Here is a 24,682-nt window from a genome sequence, read left to right as displayed (position 1 = left end):
CGAGGCTGGTGCCATGTCCTTTGCATTGCCGCATTTCCATTACCCTATCGTGCCACCGGCTTCGCATCCGACGAGTCGCCGTTCGGTCTCAATTGGCCTGTGTTGTCTGAGATAAGAAGGTCTGGACCCTTGTGCGTAGTCCGAGTCCTGGCCGCTGATAAGGAGGGGTCGGGTCAGATGACATCCTCGATACATCACGAACTGCGGAGTTGACTGTCCCCAGCTTATGAGCATTACGAAAAGATCTGCTTTTTGTGAGAGACAGCGGAGATGGGTGGCGGATCGCCCATATCGCCTAAGATAGTGTCGGATGGTCTTCCTGGTGTTGTGTACGTGAGGCCGATGCCGGGTCGGCAACATTCCCGCTGCCTTTCACACGTGGCTCTGGACATGCAATGTCACCTCAATCACTGATTCCATGCAAGCAGAGGCCATGAAATCTGCCGCTGCTCGCTGCTGCCGGACGGTCGGACCTTTCAACCGCGAGGAAGCATAGACGGCGGTGAGCCAGACGGTCTCGCGCTGATGAACCATGATAGACAACACACATCAGACTGCGAAGCAGTATGGAAAGAAGGAGACAGTCCATCATGAGGAAGGTAGTTTATTGTGTGAAAGGTGTGGGTAATCTTGTTAAACTCCGTTGCGCTGGGGTATCTCACCTCACTGCTACGCTCCTGCCAGGCACAAACGAAAGGCCTGGCCACCGGAAATTTTCTCACTCGCCATTGTTTGACCTCTGAGGACTGCGGGATTCCGAAAGACCTATTTAAGTTCTCCCTGTCAGAAACGGGAGGGGGCGTGGCAGCTCGAGATGATATGCCGCCGCGTCTGCTTCGGGGCCGGCTGCTCGATGTTCTTCATGTCGTCCACGAAGACCTCATTCTAGAGCAAAAAAAGATTTCTCAATTTGCGGCCGCAAGCCTTGCAATCGCTGAAGACGGTCAACGTATTATTCGATGTCGAAAGACTACTCGGAACGGTCAGGGTTGAACAGAATATGCTGCGATTGGGAACGCAGGGGAACTGTGTGAGAAAGATGTGATGTGAAAGGGACAAGACGGTTGTTCCGGAGCGGTCACTGAAGATAATAGTTAGGTATCATACGGAACTGAAATGGTCTTCTAACTCATGCACTAGATCCTTTAGCTACGACATGGAGTCTATGACATTGCATGTGACTGGCTATGTGCTCGAGAGCTTTGCAGACCACAACCCACATAAGATCAATCATAGGCACGACGCGACTGCTAATTACTTAGTAGGCAAGAAAGGACCTGAGTACATGGCAAGATAAGTACTTAAGCACTAGTTAGTAAGGAATTGTAAGCAAGGAATAACAATCTGGTCAAGGCCAATCTCATCGCAGGCTATGGCACCGGGCACGCCGACCTTGGCGCCATCTACACCCTGGTCACCGAGAACCACGCCTTTGACGCCGAATGGTTCGGCAAGTACGTCGACGAGGGCGGGAACTCGCTGACCACCACAAACAACGTTCTCCTGAGCAATGGGAACTGGCACGCCCCGAATCAGCGACAGTCCCTGACCATGGACAGCAACGACAACCTGCTCGACAATTTCGGAAAGGTACGCGACGACCGGCTGCATCGCCCTAACGGGACAGGTAGGTTTGGCAATACGTTCTTGAGAAACTATAACGTGACTGGCCTGGAGCAAGTGTCTATGGAGGGCCTCCGCGTTGCTTATAGGGCTGGCATCTCACCAGGCCGTAGGAGTGATCGACCCGTCTCCAACCCAGATCGGGACGACGGGCACGTTGCTCTTGGATTTTCCAGCGAACTCGACGGTGCCGTTTTTGCCAACCTGACCAATTTCGACGATGAGGATTTTGCCAATGCTTTATTCTCCGTCGTGGCGTCTGAGGGATACCGAGTGTCAGTCGAGCAAGAGCCGCCGTCCTCCGTCCCCTGTGATAGTCAAGCGCAAGTTCTCTACAGTCTTTCCGGCGCCGGGGACCTTCCGCCCACGATCATGGCGACAGTTACATACAACAATTCTCGTATCGGCACTGAATCTACACGCAGTGTCTCGAGCACGCAGCCTGGTTCCCTGCCGCATGATGGCAATCTTCAGACGTCTTCCTCGTGGCACCCTGCTTCCATGTTTGGCAGCAGTGGTGACATCCTGGGCATACGCACGGGCGGACGTGGCCTATTTCGTCCCTACCATGACTGGGCGGCCTTCTATGCCAGCCCAATAGGTGGGCGAGTCCTCGCAAGTGAGAGTCCGCCTCCTATCGCTGGATACCATCGAGGACACAACCTCCCAGGCCGGGCTCGCTATTCGTGGCAGCTTTGTCGGCGGTAATTCGACATGATTCCATCTCTCCATCAGAAGTCTGATACTACGGGGCGGCTGAGCCGTGCGTGGGCTTAGTCGGGCCTGGACTATTCGCTAGCTTCAGACTTTTGTTCCAGAGAATCTCGGATGGCTGAAGAATTCACCTGAGCTTTGCTGAGGAGGGGAACCCAATTCGAACCCCTTCTTTCGAAACCCTTCTTAGCAGCCCATACTCACGAAGCCTCGGGTGTATCAAACCTGTCCATTTCAATTCCTCACTTGTCTTTCGACTTTGTCGCGATAAAAGCATTGACACGTCATGCAACATGCCAACTGCCAGGCACCTAGAGCAGATGCCCGGAGTTTCTGACATCTGAGTCTCCCTGCTTGTGCGCCTCTCCGCATCGACTGAGGTCAAGAGGCAGCAGGGGTCAGCCCCAGTATTTAAATTAACCTGTGCAATCAACAATGATCCGACCGACTTGGATGAAAGTGAGCATCGAGATGGACGTGCATTTCTGGACAATACTGGCGAATCTCGAGCGGGTTCCTGCCGAAAGAGGCATGAAGTTGATCATTGACGCGCTGCCATTGGTCGTAGGCTCTGTATGTGGATTAGGCGGAGAGAACCCTCCGGTTTATCGAGCGGAATTACATCACCACTTTGCAACTCCGTCAGTACCACATCCCTTCCCCATCGCTTTTACATGGCGTTTCCAGCAGAATTGCATCCCACAAGGTATGGTGCCGAGTATTCGTATGGTCTGCACCGGCCTCTTGTTTGCAATGGCACTGTCGCTCGGCAGTTGAACACTGGAACACTGGAGTCCTGGATTCTGGTCTGTGGGACCTGCCGTCACCTTCCAGGCGATAACTCGCACCGACCTGACGTCAATAGCACGGCATCGCTCGATCATCGAGGGGCACAGCGGGGTGAGCAAACCACATTCACCTGCTTACCATTGCCTTTGCTGAGGTATGCGTTGCTCGTAGAATGGGTGATCGGGGACGCGTGGTTGGCTCTTGCCGTGAACTTGTTTGATGGACCCTTGGAGTGAGCTGCCGTCTTCTTAAAGACGCTCCCTGCCCCCCCGATGGTACAAGGCAGACCTCTCGAGACGAAACTCAACCTGCCCTCTCATACTCCAAGATATTTCGACATACGTTCCCCACGGTTTTAGATGTCGCATATCGTTCCCGAATCGGTCAAGCAGGCAGTCATGGGCGGCCACGGAGGATCCCAGGCCAAGGCCACGCAGCTTGCTGCCAACACGGTTGAGCCAACCAAAGATACCAGAATCACCTCGGACTGGGGCACCAAGCAGAACAGCACCGACGACTGGCTCAAGGTCACCACCGAGGACCACACCGGGCCTATGCTGTTGGAGGATGGCTTTGCCAGGGAGAAGGTGAGCATGTACTGAGGACAGCGAGAGAGCGCAATATCTCGATCGGCTGTCCTTGCGTCAACTATGCGAGACCTTTCTGACCCTTTGCAGATTCACCGCTTTGATCACGAGCGCATCCCCGAGCGTGTCGTGCACGCCCGTGGCGCTGGCGCCTTTGGCACCTTCAGACTGCACGAGTCGATTCCGGAGCTCTCGAGCGCCGGTGTCTTGAATGACACGTCCCGCGAGACCCCCGTCTTCCTACGTTTCTCGACTGTTCTTGGTAGCCGCGGGTCTGCTGACACCGTTCGCGATGTTCGTGGCTTTGCGCTCAAGATGTACACAGACGAGGGTAACTGGGACATTGTGGGCAACAACATTCCCGTTTTCTTCATCCAAGGTTCGTTCTGATGACTCCTCGTTGCAGAAGTGAGATTTTACTGACACGTTCCAGATGCCATGAAGTTCCCCGACGTCATCCACGCCGGCAAGCCTGAGCCTCACAATGAGGTGCCTCAAGGTAAATAGCAACCCATCGTTGTCAGGACAAGACTAATCCCAAACAGCTCAGTCAGCACACAACAACTTCTGGGACTTTATGTACATGCACTCCGAGGCCACACACATGTACATGTGGGCCATGTCGGATCGTACCATCCCTCGGTCGTACCGCATGATGCAGGGCTTTGGTGTCAATACTTACACGCTCACCAACGACAAGGGCGAGCGTCACTTTGTCAAGTTCCACTTCACCCCCGAGCTTGGTGTTCACTCTCTCGTCTGGGATGAGGCCCTGAAGTTGGCTGGTCAGGTATGATTGCAATGCTCCACGTACGTGCGGTGCATAACTAACCCGCCCTAGGACCCTGACTTCCACAGAAAGGATCTCTATGAGGCTATCGAGAGCGGCTGCTTCCCCAAGTGGAAGTTTGGTGTCCAGGTGCTGCCCGAGTCGCGCGAGCATGAGTTCGACTTTGACATCCTGGACGCTACCAAGGTGTGGCCTGAGGACTTGGTTCCTGTCCGCTACATCGGTGAACTCGAGCTCAACCGCAACGTCGATGAGTACTTTACACAGACTGAGCAAGTTGCCTTCTGCACGGGCCACGTGGTTCCCGGCATTGGGTTCTCTGATGACCCTCTCCTGCAAGGCCGCAACTTTTCCTACTTTGACACCCAGCTCAGCCGCCTGGGAATCAACTGGCAGGAGCTGCCTATCAACAAGCCTGTCTGCCCTGTAATGAACTTCAATCGTGACGGAGCTATGCGCCACACCATCTCCCAGGGCAAGGTCAACTACTGGCCCAACCGCTTCGAGGCTCAACCTCCAGCGTCCGCCGCCGAGGGTGCTTACATCGACTATCCTGCCAAGGTCGAGGGCTTGAAGCAGCGCACTCGCTCTGCCAAGTTCCAGGAACACATTTCTCAGGCTCAGCTCTTCTACAACTCTCTGTCTGAGATTGAAAAGTCCCACGTCCTGGCCGCTTTCGGATTCGAGCTGGACCACTGCGACGAGGCGGTCGTCTACGAGCGCCTGAGTGGCCGTCTCGCCGACATTGACCTCGGTCTAGCGCAGTCTGTCAGCGAGATGGTGGGTGGACCCAAGATTGAGAATTCCAACAGGCCCAACCACGGTCGCAAGGCTCCTGGTCTCAGTCAGATGGACTTCCTGCCCCAGAAGCCTACCATTGCCTCTCGCCGTATCGCCATCCTAATCGCCGACGGCTACGATCCAGTTGCCTTTAGCGCCTTTGTAGGCGGCATCAAGGGTGCAGGTGCGCTGCCCTTTGTTATTGGTGCGCGCCGTTCTCCCGTCTACGCCGCTGGCGAGGATGCCTCCAACAGCAAGGGTGTGACACCTGACCACCACTTTGAGGGCCAACGCTCGACCATGTTCGACGCCATTCTCATCCCCGGCGGTGAGAAGTCCATCAAGACCCTCTCTTCCATGGGTCGTGCCCTGCACTATGTTCGTGAGGCCTTTGGCCACTTGAAGACCATTGGTGCTACGGGCGAAGCCATCGACCTCGTCAACAAGGCCATCCAGCTGGATGATATCCAGCTGTCGAGCAGCCACACCCTCGAGAGCTATGGCGTTGTCACGCTGCGTGACGTCAAGCCTGAGGGTCTGGGTGATGTCCTCAACTCTGCGAAGGATGCCAAGGGCTTTCTGGAGAAGTTTGTCTACAATGTCAGTCAGCATAGGTGTTGGCAGCGCGAGCTGGACGGTTTGTCGACTCAGGTTGCGTATTAATCTTCGAGAAGAAGCTTTTGCTCAACGTGTAAGAGATCCTTAGTAGTATATAAGTAATTGAAACATAATATGTACCCAATGTCCTTTTCCGTTCCATGTCCTGAAATAAATGCAAACCCAAGTCGCTCGCCAAACCAACTCCATGCTAAACCAACCCCATGCGACGGGTCCTTGTCGCAATATGCAAAGAGTATCTATCTCTAAAATCCAAGATAGACCCACTCCCCTCCATGATGCCATGTTCATTATATAGCTGACGTGATGAAATCAATATCCTCCGACTCCTGCTGCGCTTCTTCGCGGCGTTGCCCATGGGTATCAGTGGCAGGCGGCGGCGGACTGTTGTTTGACCCATGCAACTTTCGCCCCAATTTCCCCCAAATTCCATTGTGCTTGTCCTTCTCGCGGTGTTCTGGCGCCACAAGTTCATCTGACGTGTGAGAGGTCTCCTGCTCATCGCTGGACGAGCGCGTCCTGGAGCGTATGCTGTTCCGCGGCCGGACCATCTCCCGTGCGTCGCGGCTGGCCTCGAGGAAGATGGGATACGCTATCATGATGACCTGCAAGACAACAATGACAACGTAGCTCAGCTGTGTCGAGCCGCCCGACGTGATGATGCCGTACATGATGAAGGGTACGACGCCGCCGCCGGAGCCACCCATGGTGATGAATGCTGCGGCGCGCTTGGTGCGACGACCTTGACCCCGCAGGCCGATGGAGAAAATGAGAGGCCATATGGGGCCCTCGGCGAAGAAGAACAGGATGACGGGGATGACGATGGCGTTAGGGCCGGACGGATTGAGAACGACGGTCAGGAGGGCGAAGAGGAAGGACATGCCCAGGAAGATGGTGAGGATCGTGCGCGGTTGGGGGAGACGGCGATGGTGCACGGACAGATAGGTGAGGCCGCCCGCGAAGAATCGCGCCACGGCGAAGGCAGCGTGCGCGATGAGGAGGTAGTCCGACACCGACATGGCGCTGCCAGGTGGTTTCTGAGGGTCCGCCGTGCCCGTGGGGTCTTGCGCGGCGCTTTGATCACTGTCGGCACCGGGCAGTACCGACTCGACGAGATCACGGAAGAATAAGCTGTTCGATTCTTGGGCCGCGGTATAGCAGTACTGCGCGAGAACGGCGAGGATGAGGCTGACGGTGCGCAGCTGTAGACCCACGGACGTCTTCTTTTGTGAGTCGATGGGCAGCCGTTTCGCTGATTGCTCGAGCTCCTCGTCGCTGACTTCGGGGAGAGGCATGTAGTAGAAGAACAGAGCCAGGCCGGCACAGAGAAGCGTGATGGCCAGGTAGGTCCATTGGACGTCGATAAGTGTTGCCGTTGTGGCGAAACCGGCTCGACCAACGGCATCGAAGAAGACCTTGTTCGCGAGGAGGCCTGACAGGACGGACCCGGTGGCCTGCACAGCCTGCGCCAGCAGTAGTCGGGTCTCTCCGTATTCGGGCGGGCCGCAGAGGATGATGAAAGCGTTGGCGGCGACCTCGAGGACCGACAGCCCAAAGCCGACGATGAAGTTGGAGAACATGAAGCCGCCGTACGACCCCGTGACGGCAGATGGCCAGAAGATGATGGTTCCGATGCCGTAGATGCTGAGGCCGACGATAAAGGTCACCTTGAAACCGCCCACGTTCTCAAACTCGTTCTTCTTGTGACGCCTGGAGCGATTGTGCTCATCTCTCCGCAGGATCCACTCGCCCACAAGTAGAGGGCCGAAGAAATAACCGCCCCCGAAATAGGCAGCGGTGAGTCCTAGAGTTTCTGCAGAGGAGTAGTCGTGAATGGTGGCAACGACCGTGTTGAGGGTGTTCAATAGACCATATGAGATTCCCCAGAGAAGGAAAAGGATGGACACGATGCTGCAATACTTGAATGACTCGTGCGCCGAGGTCTGCAACATGCTCTTGGGCTTGGCCATGTTGACGAAACCAAAGTAGACTGCGTTCTCAGTCGTCGTGGACGTGCGGGCCGTTGCGTGGGTGTGCATCCGTTGCACGGGGGACAACATGTCCGGCGTCGAGAGGAACTCCATGGCCGTCATCTCTTCGCTGCTACGGGAGTCTCGTCGCTGTTGCCCAGGTGGCTCTGGGTCGGGTGCGTCGTTACTGCGATGCTCGTGCACCACGACTGCAGGAGGTGCGGCAATCTCGGGCGTGGTTCGCCGAGCGTTTCGTTGACGCGAGTCTCCCTCGCTTCGCTTCGACATGGTGGATGTGCTGCGGTCCGGGTCGTACAGCATCGCGGGGAGCAGCTTGAGGATGAGGGGCTTCAAGGTCGGAATGCAGGCACAAGTGATGCCGACGTTGACTTCCACAGCGCTCCACATGAACGAGAGCGAGGCGTTGTAGGCAAAGTTCTCTTGCCCGCCAAACGTCGATCCCAGGTCACCCGACGGTCTCGACGGCAAATCGGAGAGCGCAGACTGCAGAAAGTAGATCCTGACCACATCCACAACCGTGACGAAGATGCCCAAGCTGAAGAGCAGGACCACGACCACTTTTTGGCGGGTCGGTAGGCGCATTCCAGTGAGGACGGGTATTGGAAGGAAGAGGAGACACAGGTTGGTGACGATGTTGATGGGCGAAGAGCAGATGAACTCGGTGAGAAGAGGCAGGCATTTTACCTCGCCTTCGTAGTAGGGGTTCCAAGCCGCCGACACAGGACTGCATTCTGCGCATGTTAGCAAGAGTCAGGGGGGGAAATGAAGTGAACTCACGAAAGATGTTGAGGAACGTCAAGATGATGCCTGCAAGGTTGATGACACCCAACAAGGCCCAGCTCCAGTATTTGAGCACGAACTGCGTGTTCTTAAAGAGGCGGAGGTAGAATATGAGAACCGAGGATTTGGTAGCCATCAGGGCCGGATTCTGGCGGGCGTCAGTCCAGGCACGAAGCGTCAACTTGCAAGACCCAGGAGACTCACGTATAGGATACTGAAGACATACTCGCACCGCCTCAGCGTGCCCCGATCGGAAGGCTCAATGTCCCTGTCGTACCGTCCCAAGCCGTTTGCGGTGCCGAGTGCAATCACCGAGCTCAGGAACACGGCGATGACCCAGGCCAGGCCCATGACCCTGTCATCCCAGCGGATGTTGCGCACGATGAGGCCGCGGGAGATGAAGCGGGCCACGACGAAGACGGTGGCCAGGACGAGGGTCGCGACTGAGACGGCGAAGACGGAGGGCCCTCTGTCGGGGACGCCATGCCCTGATATAACAGCGTTTGCACTCGCCATTGTGGTCAGAGGGGCGTCGTCGACATCGCTTGGCTCGTTTGTGCGGACAAGGGTGATGGCGCGTCGGGTGCAGGTCGTCGTGCCACAGCCATGGTCTACCGGCTTCTGTTGAAAGTCTGTGACGCCGGCTTCACCCGTCCACTGTTTGGGCTTGCGTCGTCGTGGTCCGTCGGTTTCTCAGAGTGCCTCGAGGTTGATCGATCGAATTCGGGACCCAGAAATTGCCAATATCGGAACTCGAATCGCATCCGTGGGAGCTCTAAGTTAGGAGCGTGACCCCATGTGTTGTGTCTTTCCCAAGGTTGAACTCGAGAGACTCTTTCCAGGCGAATACTAGATCCGTCGAAAGAGCGAAGTGGTGGACAGGAGGCGGCAAGGTTGTGTGGAGGAACGCAGAATGGACCAGGCGGGTGGTGCGGCGGCAGAGGTCAAGTTCAATGTCAGCGCCAGTCGCATCGCTTCTTGTCAAAGTTTCTCCACCGCGCGGCGCCGTTCATCCAGCCACCAGCTTGTCGTTGATTAGTCTAATTTCTAACGGGCCTTTTCATAGCAATTACGGCTCACGGGATCTCTAAGGCAGTGTGCGTTCTTCAGGCCAGGGCCCAGGCGGGCCCCGTAATTCCATATGATGTGCCTTTTGGCGAACGGTCAGTGCGGGCAGCCAGCCGCCCAGCTCCCCGGAAAGCTGCGTACGCGGGCATGACTCGGTAGATTAGTAGACTCGGTCCTTGCTCGAGTCTGGACACCGACCTTGGTTTCGGACCTTTTCACTACTACGGGTTGCGCTGGTTACAAGCTTGCAGCACAGAGTTATTAGGCAGATGTTCGAGTACGTACAGTACGTAAATGCAAGTACAGTGGTCTCCCCTAAGTAGCCACGTCCACAGCACGGCTTGAGAGAATGGGCGAGACTCTTGGTGAGGCATATCTGTATGTAGACAAACAGGTAATACCTACGTACGGAATCCGTATACCCGGCTCACCGCACGTCGATCATCGCAGATGCACACATCAATTTGCTGCATCAAATTTCTGCACTACAAAACCCGCCCCAGCCCGCCAAAGACTGACATCATCGCCAGTGCAACTTGAGCCAATCAGTGGCTGAGTCGTGCTCGAGCCCAACCGCTCGCCCCGCAGGTTCTCCGAGTCAAATTACCCCAGACATCAGCCTCGACATTCTGCGGTCTGCAAGTTGACACGAAAGGCTGAGGTCGATATTAGAGCTCATATCGAGCACATTCATCAAGCTTCCATGTGACAAAGACCACTACCGTTGCATCGACTGAACCACCACGACTTCTCGCTACCTAGGCTAGGTTATATCGACTCACACCATAGTCTCAACTCCGCTGCTCCGCATGCAGCCACCGCCTGTCAAGTCCTCCTGTTCGGATGGCGGTTCCGACGGCTAAGGGCCTCGCGTGGTAGTGAGATTCACCTACCCTACATAGATTGCGACACACAAATCTCGCGTTCACGAAGTCAGATTCAGCCAATACATATACGAATGTATTTGATGTGAAGTATGGGCCAGATTAAGGACTCGCATCAATTTGGCCAATGCCACAATGAGTTTAAAGTGTCAGATGCTGAGTTCCAAATACAATCGATGTCAACTTCAAGCTCAGCCCGTTTTGCATTGTTGTGCATCATACGTCAAGATGGAAGAACCAGATCACGTGACCATCAATATCCCCTGGACGGGATCGAGCTCGAGAACGCAAATGAGCGCAGTGCTCAATCTATGATCTTGGACAATTTCACCAGCCTCTTTAAACGAGCCCTTCCATGTCAATTGGACAGATAATTACTTGCTAATAATCCATGGCCCGTGCGCACCGGTACCATGACGGCGCCTGGGTCGGGGACTCGGGGATGATGGATCCACCGCAACCATGGAAAATGCCAGCGCAAAGCCATCTCGAGGCAAACAATGCCAGGCTAACAAAATGACCGCTCAAACAACCGAGCTTCTTCGCCATCAATCGGCAGATCTTTGATTGCTCGATGATGGTGACTTTCCCGTCTGTTTTCGCTTCTGAGTCTGGACGTCGAAGATCTCAGATCCTGAACCCTGATACGATTACCAATCAACGACGCATCGATCCACGTCAGGCCGAAGTCAGCATCAAATGCTTCCAGTCCTCAGCTTGCTTGATCTCCCGCAATCTGTCGACATACAAGAAGAACCTCACATTGGCCTTTGCAAGGCTATCGAGACTTCGAGCCTGATAATCTGCAGCCATGGCTCCCTCGAATTCTCTCGTACCGGAGCACACCTCGGAAGCATCGCGCAATGATAGGGACCAGGCACCCCACGATGAGGCTGAAAATGACGAGCAAACACCACTTCTACGTGGCAGCTCTCCCTCAGAACGGAAGACTGACCATGGTGATGAGCCCAAAGTTCGCCTCAGCGCTTTCCGCGTCGCAGCTGTAGCGTTCAGTCTCTGGCTGCTCATTTTCCTGCAAGGTATCCATCCACCATGACCAGCCAACAGCCAGTGCGGAGTACTGACGGCAGGCAGCCTCGAACATGTCTGGCATAACCGTGATTCAAGGCGCAATAGCTGCCGACCTGGAGGCCTACGACGACACTGCGTGGTTCACGACGGCGTATCTCATCGCCATGTCCAGCCTTGCGCCGCTGGCCGGCAAGCTCGCCGCAGTCTTTTCCCCAAGAAGCCTCATCATCCCGGTAGCCATACTCGTGGCGATTGGTACCATTGTGTCGGCGCATGCGCTTTCCTTTGAGGCATTCGTGCTCGGTCGCGTTGTCACGGGTATGGGCGGTGCAGGCGTGCTCACGCTAGCAATCATCTTGATGCTCGACCTGACGAGCAAGAAGACAAGAGGCGTCGCCCTCGGCATGGTCAACGCTGGGTTCAGTATTGGTGTTTCACTCGGTGGTATCGTCTATGGTGCCATGCTTCCGGCCGTCGGCTGGGTGAGTCTTGAATCCTCTCTTTGCCCTTTGTCAAACTGACAGGCCTTCAGCGCGCCTTGTTTTGGATACAAAGTCCTGTGGCTGTTCTGGCTGGGACGATGCTGTTCCTGTCTCTGCCGAATTCCTTCACCAAACCCTCGGAATTCTCAGTCTTTCGTAGGCTGCGTCGGATCGACTATCTCGGGGCTGCCCTGTTGATATTGACGATTGTGCTATTCTTGTTCGGCCTGGGGGGCGGAGCCATCAAATTCCTGCCCTTGGTTCTCTCCCCCGTCGCTCTCATTTTGTTTGTGCTCGTGGAGAACTTTGTAGCTCCAGACCCGGTCATTCCACTCCAGGTCCTCAAGTCTCGCGCGGTGCTGCTGTCGTGCGTCGCGCAGCTTGGTCTCATGTCAGCTCGCTGGACGGTGCTGTATTACGCGCCCATCTTCATGCTCGCAGTCAGGGGAACTCCACGAGCAGAGGCGGGAGCCGTTCTGGTGCCGACCAACATGGCCTTTGCATCGGGCGGGCTGATTGTCGGCTACTTGCACATTCGACGGAATGGTTCATTTTGGCTCCCCTGTGTTGTGGCCATTATGCTCTTCAGTATCTCCATGTTTGCACTGTCAAGTGTGGCTACGTCAGGTTTTCATCTCGCTGCGCTGGTTGCATCGGTGATTGCTGGCGGCGTGGCCACAGGCGCAGCGCTCAACTACACGTTGGCGCACATGCTACATCATAGTCACGACGGGACTCAATACATCACGACGAGTCTCATTGGGACGTTTAGGGGGTTTGGTGGTGCATTCGGCACCTCGATTGGCGGCGGAATCTTTTCGCGATACTTACGGTCCAGCCTGAGCGAGGGCTTCAGGCTACTAGATGAGACTGACGTTCTCGATCCTGAGAGGCGTCGGCTTGTCTCTCGGCTACTTGGAGCCCCCGAGCTGGTATGGCAAGGTGGCCTTGGCGCAGCAGATAAGGATGTGGCTATCCAGGCGTATGCTGGTGCCACACGCGGTGTCTGGCAAGCTGCCGCCATTCTAGGCATTGTGGTCTGTGTCTTGCAGGCCGGGACGGGCTGGAGAGGGCCTGAGCCGGCGATTGTAATGGAACAGGCGGAGGCGCAGACCAACGTTCTGGAGAATGAGGGCACAGAGGAGGTGTAGTTTACCCAGGACGACGCAACGTTGTAATTGCCGATAGGAACCCAGCATGGAACAGCGGAATCTGCGGGGTCTCGTGATATTACTGAAACTTTTCATGCATATGTCTCAGGAATGCAATCGCTCGTAGATGATGCGATTCGTGGAACTTTCGACAGAGCCTCGCACATCTCAACCCGTTCCGGATCGAGATATCAAGCGTACCATGAAGGTTGTAGCTTATCGCGTGTTCCATGATGTGCTATCAACAAGCCCATATCCCGTGCGAGATGATGCATGGAGAAATCATCGTAGTGATCAAGAGGGTCTTCGGCATGTTGCGTCGTTCTTCGTTCTCCGAGGACACTTTTCTATAGCACTGCTGTGATGAACAGCCAGGATCAGAGGTTGCCAGTGTTCGTAGTCCAAATCGCACCTAAAGTTGACGAATTCGGTCAGTAATTACACCTCATGAACTCTCATGATCGTATAGCCTAAGTTACGTAGATATTGATCCTTTGGTGTTGCAGCGTCCATTTCTGAACTGGTGTCGTTCAGCACATTGAGGCCAGTGGAGAGCTGCGAGCTCGAGCCTCAATGCAATTGATTATAGGCTGATTAGGTATCAGCCAACGGGAAGCGAGCGGAAAGACAGCGAGAAGACCAATTGAATCTTCGTAAGCGATGTCTAACATTGAAGTCAAGAGGTAATGGTTAGGTACTGGCATGTCGATATCACGATTGGAGAGGGGTCTAGGACTCCAGAGTCCGGAGTCCAGGCCTCCAGGGCGTGTGGTGCAGGTGGTGGCTTGAATCCGCCAACGTGATTCGAGGAGAAATGATTACCGCGCTCAGGCTAAGGATGGGTGGGGCACTTTGGGACCCTTGGGTAGTGGAGGTGGATTAGCCCTCTGTTTTACCCCAACTTTACACCACCGCGCGCGCAACGTCCGTCCTTTTTTGACCACTCGAGTCTCGAGGACCTTGTCCAGTCCAGGACTTCTAGACTGCTGACGCCAAGTGCTGAGGCTAGTGGTTCATCTCTGGAAGCGTGCGTCGCCGGGCGTAGGACCAGCACGACAATCTCATACGACCTGGGTGCCTGGCTCGCGTCAGATCATGGTATAAGCCCTCGGAAGCAGAGAACAGTAATATCATTGCTGCACCGATATTTGGTGGTGGATTAATTCAGTCCGAGGCTGTACCCCTGTGCTCCCGCGCCTCCACCAACAACAACAGCTGTTCCCCAGATCCTGGACTGCCCTGCGGCCTGCCATTGCTACGGAGAGTCCGTCCAGCCGTCATCCGCACTGTCTCCCGGCACAATTTGTGGCGATTGAATGCACAGTTCCTGCGTTTCTGCGACCCAAGATAGTTTCGATACTGCTATCTGCGTCGAAGCCCGTCCGCTTTGAACACAGCAGTCAAAGCCATAACCCACCCGTGCGCGCAGACCAAGTTCAACCGCGACTTTGCTGGTTCATCTGCGCCTATGCAAGCGCGGAACGCTGTCTGTCGATCGTGAGATTCACTCTTTACATTGAACCGTCGGCTCATATCAGCAACCTACTTCCGCACCATCCATATAGCTACACTTCCAACTTGCTGCTCTTCCAGCTACGCTCGACCTGACATCCTGCTGCCGCTCTACTTTAGCTATCCGTCATATCACTTGCATTTCGGTGCTCTTGGCTCCGCGGGCTTCATCGACAATCGACAACCACCACGAGCCCGTTTTGCGACACCACTGCATGACCAGGGAATTTTGGCATACGGCAGACGAGGGAGGCCTGAACTCTGCATTTGCACCGTTTGTGCCCTGCATTCGTCTTGAGGGCGGGAAGCTTTGGTGGGAAGCTTTGAGGATCAGGCACTTGGTTGTGCTATGGTGAAGCATCGCACACGAATCCGAGACGCCTTTTGAGTCTAAGGGACAGACGAACCCGGCTGAGCAGTTGCAATGGCGGCCGTTCAGCAACTTCTATCGAGCGCTAGCCCGAGCCCCGGGCCGACGTCTACATCATCGATGAAGCACTCGACGACTATGCCTGTCAAGATGGATGTCGATCATCCGAGCCAAGGTCCACTCATGAACAATGCAGCCTTTGGTGCAGGTGTACCGCAGACGGGGGATTCGCGCATTGCGGTCATCGTCTTCGGACCAGGGCAGGACCAAATTGTCTCAGTCTTTGCAGAGGTGTTAGGAAAGCCATATCGACTCAAGAACGGTTTCCGGGACGTCAGCAGCGAGGAGCGAGGTCTGGTGGTGGGGGTTGAGGCTCCATCAGCGAAGCTGGACATTGAGTCAAGGGACCAGGGTCTCGTTGTTGCCATCAACGCCCACTGCGTGAGACTTGGAATGCCTCCAGACGTGCATTTGTCCAAGCAGTGTGATTTCGAATTCCTGTACAACGATTCACCGTTCGTTCGGCGAGACCTGTCAAGATTCATCGCATTCACCCTCGGCCAGGTCAGTCACCACAAGGAACTCATGGAGAAACCTCGAACCTACTTTATCTCAACCACATTTCCCGACGTGAGGGCAGCCTTGCCGAATCTGGACATCTTGACAGTGGGGTCTGATGCAGTGGAAATCCGCGTGGACCTGCTGCGCGAAACACTTAGCGATGGATCCTACTCGTCGGTCCCTAGTCTCAGTTATGTCGGCGAGCAGGTCATGTTGCTCAGGCAGAGGACGGAGCTGCCCCTCATCTTCACCACCCGATGCACGAACGAGAATGGAAGATTCCCGATGGATGACCCTGATCTCTTTTACGAGTACCTCTACCGCGCTATTCAGTGGGGCGTGGAATACATTGATGTTGAATTGTGGCTGCCCGAGCATATCCGCCAATCCTTGTTTGAGAAAAGGGGCAATTCGAAGATCATGTCCGCTTTCCATGATTTCTCTGGGACGTTCAAGTGGCCTTCACCCTATGCGCAAACCGTGTTCGAGAGGTCAATACCCTACGCCGATATCATCAAGATGATTGCCATCATCACTGAGCACAACGAGAATTTTGAGCTGGAGTATTTCCGTTCCAGGATGCACTCGGATTATCCCAATGCACCGCCATTGTCAGCGGTCAACATGGGCGAGACAGGTCAGTTCTCGAGGACCCTGAACAAGGTCTTCACCCCGATCACGCATCCATTGCTTCCCATCATTGCGGCGCCTGGTCAGATGAGCACGGCAGAGATCAACTCGGCGCTTGCTCTGCTCGGACAGTTGCCCCGGAAGAATATCTATGGTATTAGCAGCACGGCATCGCGCAGTGCCACCCCACAGGCACCCTTTTACGAAAAATGTTTCAATGAGTTGGGCCTGCCACATCACTTCTCCATTGTAGAGCGACAACCAGGGAGTCCAGCGGGCATTGACGCCTGGTGCAACCAGAAGCACTTTGGAGGCGCATATCTCGACCCAGGTTTCTCGTACCAGTCTTTGCTTAAGCGCAGTCCCTTTTTCGCCAACATGAACAACGGCAATGGCCCGGTTCTGACGGAAGCCGCACGTGTGATTGGCATCTTTGACACAATCGTGGTGCGATCGGGGTCGCAGTCTGCTGCCAATTCCACACCAACTTCAGCGCCTGCCAGCCCACGCCCAAAGTCTGCCGATTTGATGAGTCGCCTCGGTCAATCCGCGCTACCACCAAACGCCTCCCTCATACTGGACAACGCGAGCTGGAAAGGCATCGTGAGCACGTTGACACGCGATCTGGCTCCGTCTGCCTATGCAGGGAGGACTGCCGTCGTCCTGGCCGCTTCATCGGATGATGCGGCCGCTACTCTTTTCGCCATGAAAGCGCTGAGAATCTCCAAGATCTACACCGTCGGCTTCAGGACACCAACAGCGCTGGCCCGAAACGCCCCTCCGATCGAGCAGTTTATTAGCCTCGAAAGTCTGCGACGAGCGAGGTCGACGACGGAGGATAGCGCACCTTTCCTCATCGTGTCTGCTCTTGGTCCCGAGAAGAGCCACCTGGTCGGCATGTTGATCAGGATATTTGGGGGCGTTGGCATGTCCAACGGTTCAAACACGAGACGTGTCTTTCTGGACTTGGCCGACGGCGCCGTGCGCAAGCGGAGCGATCCTGGCGCCGTCGCTGAGAAAAGCGGCTTCGCTGCCTATGGGGCCGCCGATGTTGCTGCCTTTACTACGGTGGAGAGTCTCCGGCTGCTCATCGGCCAGAATGTTCCTTATAGCTTTGTGAGACTTGCCAGCGGGCGGATGTTTTGAAGTACCAGGTCGATATATCTCAAATCAGCTTAGGGCCCAGCTACTGGGGTACGTACGTTCCGGTGAATGGTTGGCCCTGCCTCGGAAGCACTTCCGAACTCGATCTGGATACTGATATATCTTCACGGGGCGGCCGCTGATGCAAACTTCAAGCTTGAAGTCCCCTTTCAGCGTGGTGATTTCTTTGGAACATACGGATACATTTATGAGAATGTCGGCCGTTCGCTTGCTGCACCGCAAGACGTGGACACTACGGGCGTTTGTTGGCGTTGGCGACCTGGACGACAAGGGGGCGCAAGTCCACTAGCACACCATGAGCTTTATTGGCGTTTCATTTCGAGTGTGTATATATATATTGATTCGTATCCGTTCTTGGGCTCTCAAGTTCTCAGCTTCCCGGTCGCCTTCTTCTTTGTGAGAATCTGCAACCCTCTCTTTCATAGAAATGTTCTGCGCTTGTGATACTTGATCTTTCCTCGGCAAGAGCTCGGCAAGCTATGGTGGCCCAGCGAACAGCTCTCGCGGTCAGAGGCTCGAGCCAGAAACAGCCCAGATAGCGGCATCCATGTGCTGCCAAAATAAATCTGCTCTGCTCAGCTGCTGCCACGACCATTCGCAACCGCCAGTCCCACCCCCTTCGGTCATTTCGGCATGATGCACCACCGATCCTCGGCCGAGACGACCGACACATCAGGGGGGAAGTTGGGCAGGTGGGGTTGACAATTTGCTCACAAGCACATTCGTTACTTTGCTTGCACTCAACATGAATGATAGATAGACTTGGTTGAATTTGACGACGGAGATGGTCAAATCGACGCTGAAATAGTGAATGCCACCAAGAGCATATTCTCCTCCTCTACTTTATAATTGCAATACTTCAGCCGGTGAATGACCATGCATTGGCATATATGGAAGGGCATACCCCGAGGTGCTTGTGTGTCTGCAGCTAAGACAGAAATTGGATTGTTGTTAGGCACTCTCGGCTACACCAGCAAAATGATGGGGTATCCCACCCACACTTGCTGCCTGGTAACCCAATTATGGACATCGATTACATCAAAATAGATTGGTTTGCAGGAGTGGAGTCAGCCAAGATCCGGGGATTCACAAGTCATCAAGACATAAGCCGCCCTCATAACGCACAGATACTGGCTATGCCTTCCAAAAGTAGCTTTAGTTTCAATTTCTGTCCGTCGTGATAGTAATGGATCACGGCAGACTTCCAGTGGTTATTTTATTTGAAGACTTGAATTCTTGGTTCGTGGTGGAACAGCCACGCTTGTTTTGGAGGTGTAGTCGATCTAGAACATTACTAGACATATCTTGTTATTAACACCTTCCTCCAGGTTGGCTTTGAACCGCTGTCAGCCTTCCTCTAGGAGTTGTTACGTTACTAGACCAGACCTGTAGTCTGGGAAAAGCTTGCGAGACTCGGGTTCCGCGCAGGCCTGACGACGCTCAGTTGATCCCTGCTCAAACTCAATCTGATGTCCCTCAAGCAGATATTCGCGCTAACCCCGTCTCCACATTCTCAGGAAATCTAAGCTTAACAGAGTGTTTGGACCGTCATAATCTGCAAGCCTTGCTCCGGGCATTGACAACGTCTACCCTCATTGGTGCCATTTGCAACATGATGTCGCACGCAAGATGAATGCAACCTGAACCGCGGGCTCTTTGCCTACTACGCTAAGGCTGTACAACAGCTGCCACAAGAACGGATATAATTGTGCGCATTAATTACTAGGCAGATGATGAGCAAGGAATTTGCGAAGCGGTGCAGGGTGGCCCTTCCCTGTTTGAGAAGTGGGGACCGGGGAGAATGAGGAGGGACGGGGGGGTCACGGGCAGGAGTGATATTGGAACATGGGGTAGGAGCCTTGAACCGCCTACATGCATTTTTATGTCCACTGCAAGTGCGAGCGCTCACCCTGTCTGAACGAACCCTCATCATCTTCCCCATCTTTGCCCTCCACACTCTCCACGTTCTTCAGCCGTCCCTTCGTTGCGCGCCCATCGACTACCGAGAGACCGCCTGGCTCGCGTTGTTGCCGGTTTCCTGACGACTCTTTGCCCACAAGACGCCCTAACTTGGAGGGTACTTCCAAGTGTCAAACAAAGACCCTTCTCAACCTGTCAAGCGGCCGATGATTCACACCAACGACGGCGCACCGAGATTACCGCTCAGAATGAGTTTCGCGGCGTGACAAGCTATCAAACACGACATCCTCTTCGCCTACCCAACCGGATATTGTGCTTGCAATCGATGAAACGAGTCTCACGCCGACATCGAGGAGCAACGGACCACCATTCACTTCACTTGGCACACCGGACGAAGCTCACCGCATATGTCCGCTCATGTCGCCCAAGAGATGAGCGTTTCCATCTATGAAGGCTCAGGGGGATCTGGCCAGATTTCTGGACCACAATCGGGGCTGGCTGCTGCTCGGCCGCAGGTTGGCATTGAGCGGCTTCCGACACGCAGGATGAGCAACGAGCCTAGAGAGTCGATGAACTGCAAATCATGCAGAAAACGAAAGATCAAGTGCAATCGACTGAGGCCCACTTGTGAAGCCTGCCAAGTTTTTCAATGCCCTTGTATATATGGTACGTTGGACCAATCGCTCCTGCGTGATCCTGCGCAACGCCCGCTGACATACATCAAGACGCTATACCGAAGAAGAGGGGACCTAAGACCGACGTGCTCGATGCTCTTCTGAAGCGCGTCGATGGCTTGGAGGCGAAGCTGAGAGAAAAAAACGCCGAACAAGATCCCAGTTCGACCTCGGGGGATTCTGGTGAAAAGAAGGCAAGGGAAGAGGATGAAGAAGCTACAACAGAACCGCCAGCGAAACGCCAAGCAAGCGAGAACAAAAATTCACCGCAGGAAGGGCAGTTCCTCGGTAGCGGCCAATGCGCAAAGCCAGAAAGGTACGACATTAAATCCTTGATAAGTCATATTCCGCTCACACCGCTCAGTGACACCAAGTCGCCTTCCCTAGGGTCTGAGATCTATCTTGACACATACTTCTCTCGGTTCCATGCAAAACCCTACCACATACTTGACGAATCGGCAACTAGACAGCGGATGCAGCTCGGTCAACTACCAGGGTTTCTGCAGCACGCGATATTTGCGGTTGCGTCAAAGTATACACCACATCCTGGCGGCTATCAGGCCGCCGTCGATCTGAGCGAAGAGTTTGCGACATGCGCAAGACGTGCCGTGGACACGGAAGATCCCACTCTCGATGGTCTCCAAACGATGCTTTTGCTCGTCACATCCTTCATCGCTTCGGGCAAAGGCAAGAGAGCGTACATGCTCCTGACGACGGCAGTCGGAATGGCAATGGCACTCGAAATACACCGTGAAGTAGATCATGCGAATAAATCCCCACCTGAGAAGGAACTCCGGCGCCATTTGTTTTGGACTTGTTACTTGCTGGACCGCTTTGCCGCCTGTGGCTCGAAGCGTCCGTCTCTGATCAGTGACAAAACTGTCATGCTTAGATTGCCAGCCTGGTCACTGGGCCCTGGGACTGGGTTCATTGATGGCGAGTTTTTCCAGGCTGGATCAAATCTGCAGCACTTCCAAGGAACCGGGCGGAAGTCACAGGGGAGCACAGGCATGCTCATTGACATTACGAGGATCCTGGGCACGACAAATCGCTACCTAGCGGCGGGCGGCGTGAGGGGAGATTCCCACTTCCCCTGGCACTCGCTCTCGAATCTGTCAAAGATTCGCCAGGATCTAGACACCTGGGCTTCAGGAACCGACGACGTCTTCTCCAGCCTGGAGGCCCTCTTCGGGCAGAGCGACTCTACTGTTTTAGTATTGAGCAAACTCATCTACCACCTAGTGCACTGCCTCATCTATCGACCATTTCTGCCCATCGACTTGGCCGAGCTCGCTGGAAGCGGCCAGCACGAATCATGGCAGATCGAGGCGACCAACATGTGCTTTCTGCACGCGAACGCCATTGCTGAGCTGATAGAGCTGGGTAAACAGGCCAACACCATCGAATGGCCTGCATTTGTTGGATACTGCATCTGCACGGCAGGCACGGTACATATCCACGGAGCTCATTACTCGAAACAAGGCGCAGTTACAGAAATGAGCGTCTTCAGCTCATCGCCACATTTTCTATCTCGAGAACTACAACATTTAAGTGAATTGCGATATGCGTGGGCAAGCGTGCAGCATCATCGCGAGACTCTGCAGGGGATGTACACAGCCCATGGTGAACTTGTCAAAACGCTGGCTGGTAGCAGCATGAGATACACGCCATCCTTCCACCTGGAGGACTTTTTCGAACGCTATGCTAATCTCATGGGCCCCAATGGCCAGACCTTCCAATTCGATCCTGCCAACCTGAGCCTCTCAGACGCGGTAATTGATTTTACTATCGATGCCTACTCAGGATCCGATCTCTTCGCGCCCCGTGCTGAAGCAAGCAGGCCCAGCCTGAAGAGAAAGAGCACCGCTTCATCGTCAAAGAGTCGCCCGGATCTCAACACAATACCCGTATTGGAAACAGCACCGACTGATGCTTTGGCAAGTCCCACGCGAACTCGTCATTCAGTCTCAAACCAAGGAGGCTTTGCGTCCCTTGCAGACGCATCCGTCGGCCTACAGAGTCTTTCGCATCACCATCAGCCTGGTAACCACCAACGAATGGCAGGCTTTGGCGAGAGTGGGCTGGGCAACAGCAACCGCATCAGTTCCGCCGATTTTGCAATCTCGAATCAGCAAACTGCCGGTGGTCAAAGTCTCTCGAAACAGGCGGGCTTCAACTCAGACTTCAGCTTTGGTGGGGGCCCCAACGCACAAGAATCCAACTTGATGGGCGATTCTGCAAGCTTCGACCCCATGTTCGGAACTCTGCCAACAAATGCATTTAGCAGTCCAGCTGCATGGCACAATGAAGATGGCCAGACCAGAGTGGGTCAGCTGGCGACCTCAGGCAAGCCTGCGGCGCCCAGTCCTGAGAATGGGAGCAACAGTGGCAGCATTACTACCGGCCAGGGCGATGAGAAAGATCCTTTCCTTAGCTTACTGGAACAGCTGGCGGAGAATGAGCAAAGAATCAATAACGGTGCCGGGGGCTCCGAATTGGACTTTTTTCTAGCAGCGGGGCTCAACCCCTGAATGGAGAGAGGTTATAGGAGCCGGAATATCTGCTTGCACAATATTCCACGACCACGTTCAAAATGGCACGTTTTTGTGATTCTTGCTATCTCATTTCATTTGAGCTACCCTCAATACTCTAGCCGCTCATCACACTCCAGGGACACGTCGTGTCGCTGCTGATCTTTCCACACCCTTGTCCCTGAGTTTAGCCCAGCAATGGCTTCTCTCAGTTCAGACATCATCCTTCCTGGTCCACTGCTATATACTTTAGTTGGTCCAGAGACCGTCCTTTCGACAAAGTGCTGAACAATGGGCTTGACATTGGGATGGCCGCTGTTGCCTGCCGTTGCTGCTGCTGTGCTAGGGCGGATCGTGATGAGCTTTCGTTGGCGCGGCGATGACGGTGACTTCTTCTCGTCATCACTGGATAAACCACTGTCATCTGATATGGGAGTTGAAGGCTCGTCGGTATCATCAATAGTGTCGCGGGTGGTGAAGATGCGAATCTTGAGCTCGGTGCCATTATCCTGGTCCTCGAGAACGTTAAGCTCTGGTTTGATCCAGTCAACGTCAGTGCGGTGACGCACAAACCAGACAATTTCGACCTTGCGATTGACAGCCGGGCGACGGCAGACGTCCATAACGACCGGAAGAACGTAGGTGATTCCAGTGCCACCGGCGATGCAGAGGACGTTGTCGGTCGACGTCAGCGAGCGTGTGATGTTCGCCCCATATGGGCCTGTGAGGATGACACCCGTGGTAGACTTTCTTGTCTCAGCTAGAATCTCCGCCATTTTTCTCGTCTCGCCGCCCTTGGCGCGGAGGATGTAAGAGTGTTGCGTTGTGCCGTCAGCGGCTCGCTCGGGGAGGTTTAGGGGTGTGAATGGATGCGACTGCCAGATGCTGCCATCTGTAAAGCATATATAAAAATGTTGACCGATGCTCCAGGGCTTCTGTGGGTGCTTGAAATCCAATCGAACAATGTCGCCGTCATCGTGATCTGGGAATCGTGTTACGGAGGCTTGTGCTGAGTTGAACAGACCACCCTTGTCATTGATAGTTTTGCGGTGGATGAGCCACGTTCGAAGAAGCCGAGTGCATCGATCCAGACTCCAGAGGATGATGGAGGGGGTCAGAAAGCAGTGCAGCTGCTTCCAGTGACCGATGCATGCGCCACAGTACACCATGGCGAGAACATAGTGTGACTTGCGGAAGAACTCGTAACCCGTCCGGCGTATGACGAAGGGAAGTGTCAGTACGTAGAGCAACAGCAATGTGGTCATCGCTACAAGTCCCCAGATCATGTAGAGTTGCACGATCCATTCGGCTCCGACATCTGGCTGGGGTTGATAGAGTCTGATTTCAATGATACACCAGCCAATGGTGTGCAGTGCCCCTTGGACCACAATGATGTACCCGAGCCAGCGATGCAGAAAGTTGAAATTCTGGTATGGAACGCCGGTGATCAGGCTGAGGAGTGATTCACGGCTGCCGAGGAGAACAGAAAGTGGCGTCAAGGCGTATGCCAGCACGCCGACTCTGTCTGACCAAGGACCGAGACCTGACCTGGTATTGTGGAGACCAGGGTGATCTTGGACCGGTGTGGTCCAGTGCTTGTAAGTGATACCAACGAATGACCAGACAGTCAAGTAGGCCGTCAGTGTGGCCAATATGAGCACCTGTAGTCTTGTCGTTCTTCCGAAGATTGGTCGCCAGCAGTCGGTAAGGAGGTATGTTCGCGACGTCGACGACGCCGCCCGGGAAAAACGGGCAAGTCCGCCTTGCCCGGGGCTACCTTTGGGCCAAAGCAGCCGTGCGAAGCCCCAAACACTCAACACAGTTGCAATAGTGAGCCATAGTACGCCGACGTAGGTCATCCCACGATCGTGAGCGCCGTAGACGGCGTCAAGGTACTCACAGGACCCGGGGTCCGTGAGGCATGGGATTTGACGGTCGGCATAGCCCCAGTGGTGCTCGACCTCGGTGTCGAGGGTGAAATTTTGCATATGCGAGCGTTTGAGATCCATGATGGGAGTTGGATGTATTTGA

General features: G+C 54.6%; 6 protein-coding genes across 6 annotated transcripts; 4 read left to right on the top strand and 2 right to left on the bottom strand.

Annotated features, from left to right (window-relative positions):
• Positions 1-1,156: 1,156 nt before the first annotated feature.
• On the top strand, positions 1,157-5,946 carry J7T54_001227 (Catalase-like protein; the record flags this gene model as incomplete). Its single annotated transcript, XM_051507286.1, has 9 exons — positions 1,157-1,177; positions 1,354-1,627; positions 1,682-2,242; positions 3,203-3,237; positions 3,486-3,713; positions 3,804-4,092; positions 4,147-4,212; positions 4,259-4,503; positions 4,555-5,946. 9 exons carry the CDS (start codon positions 1,157-1,159, stop codon positions 5,944-5,946), a joined length of 3,111 nt encoding a protein of 1,036 aa, XP_051361579.1.
• A 245-nt stretch (positions 5,947-6,191) lies between these two features.
• Positions 6,192-9,188, bottom strand: J7T54_001226 (L-fucose-proton symporter-like protein; the record flags this gene model as incomplete). Its single annotated transcript, XM_051507285.1, has 3 exons — positions 6,192-8,623; positions 8,670-8,820; positions 8,877-9,188. The coding sequence occupies 3 exons, from the start codon at positions 9,186-9,188 to the stop codon at positions 6,192-6,194; spliced, it is 2,895 nt and encodes a 964-aa protein (XP_051361578.1).
• Positions 9,189-11,435: 2,247 nt separating this feature from the next.
• On the top strand, positions 11,436-13,289 carry J7T54_001225 (Major Facilitator Superfamily; the record flags this gene model as incomplete). The annotated part of the gene is made up of 3 exons (XM_051507284.1): positions 11,436-11,664; positions 11,720-12,138; positions 12,189-13,289. 3 exons carry the CDS (start codon positions 11,436-11,438, stop codon positions 13,287-13,289), a joined length of 1,749 nt encoding a protein of 582 aa, XP_051361577.1.
• Positions 13,290-15,225: 1,936 nt separating this feature from the next.
• J7T54_001224 (Pentafunctional AROM polypeptide-like protein) lies at positions 15,226-17,508 on the top strand (the record flags this gene model as incomplete). Its single annotated transcript, XM_051507283.1, has 1 exon — positions 15,226-17,508. The coding sequence occupies one exon, from the start codon at positions 15,226-15,228 to the stop codon at positions 17,506-17,508; it is 2,283 nt and encodes a 760-aa protein (XP_051361576.1).
• A 3,085-nt stretch (positions 17,509-20,593) lies between these two features.
• J7T54_001223 (uncharacterized protein) lies at positions 20,594-22,050 on the top strand (the record flags this gene model as incomplete). Its single annotated transcript, XM_051507282.1, has 4 exons — positions 20,594-20,817; positions 21,013-21,568; positions 21,725-21,892; positions 21,961-22,050. 4 exons carry the CDS (start codon positions 20,594-20,596, stop codon positions 22,048-22,050), a joined length of 1,038 nt encoding a protein of 345 aa, XP_051361575.1.
• A 711-nt stretch (positions 22,051-22,761) lies between these two features.
• J7T54_001222 (ferric reductase like transmembrane component) lies at positions 22,762-24,660 on the bottom strand (the record flags this gene model as incomplete). Its single annotated transcript, XM_051507281.1, has 2 exons — positions 22,762-24,194; positions 24,552-24,660. The coding sequence occupies 2 exons, from the start codon at positions 24,658-24,660 to the stop codon at positions 22,762-22,764; spliced, it is 1,542 nt and encodes a 513-aa protein (XP_051361574.1).
• Positions 24,661-24,682: the final 22 nt, after the last annotated feature.

Source organism: Emericellopsis cladophorae (assembly GCF_022114955.1).
Source record: "Emericellopsis cladophorae strain MUM 19.33 chromosome Unknown NODE_29_length_272814_cov_116_152143, whole genome shotgun sequence".
NCBI lineage: Eukaryota > Fungi > Ascomycota > Sordariomycetes > Hypocreales > Bionectriaceae > Emericellopsis > Emericellopsis cladophorae.
The sequence above is the reverse complement of the archived record's forward strand: the minus strand, read 5'-3'. Positions and strand labels throughout refer to the sequence as shown.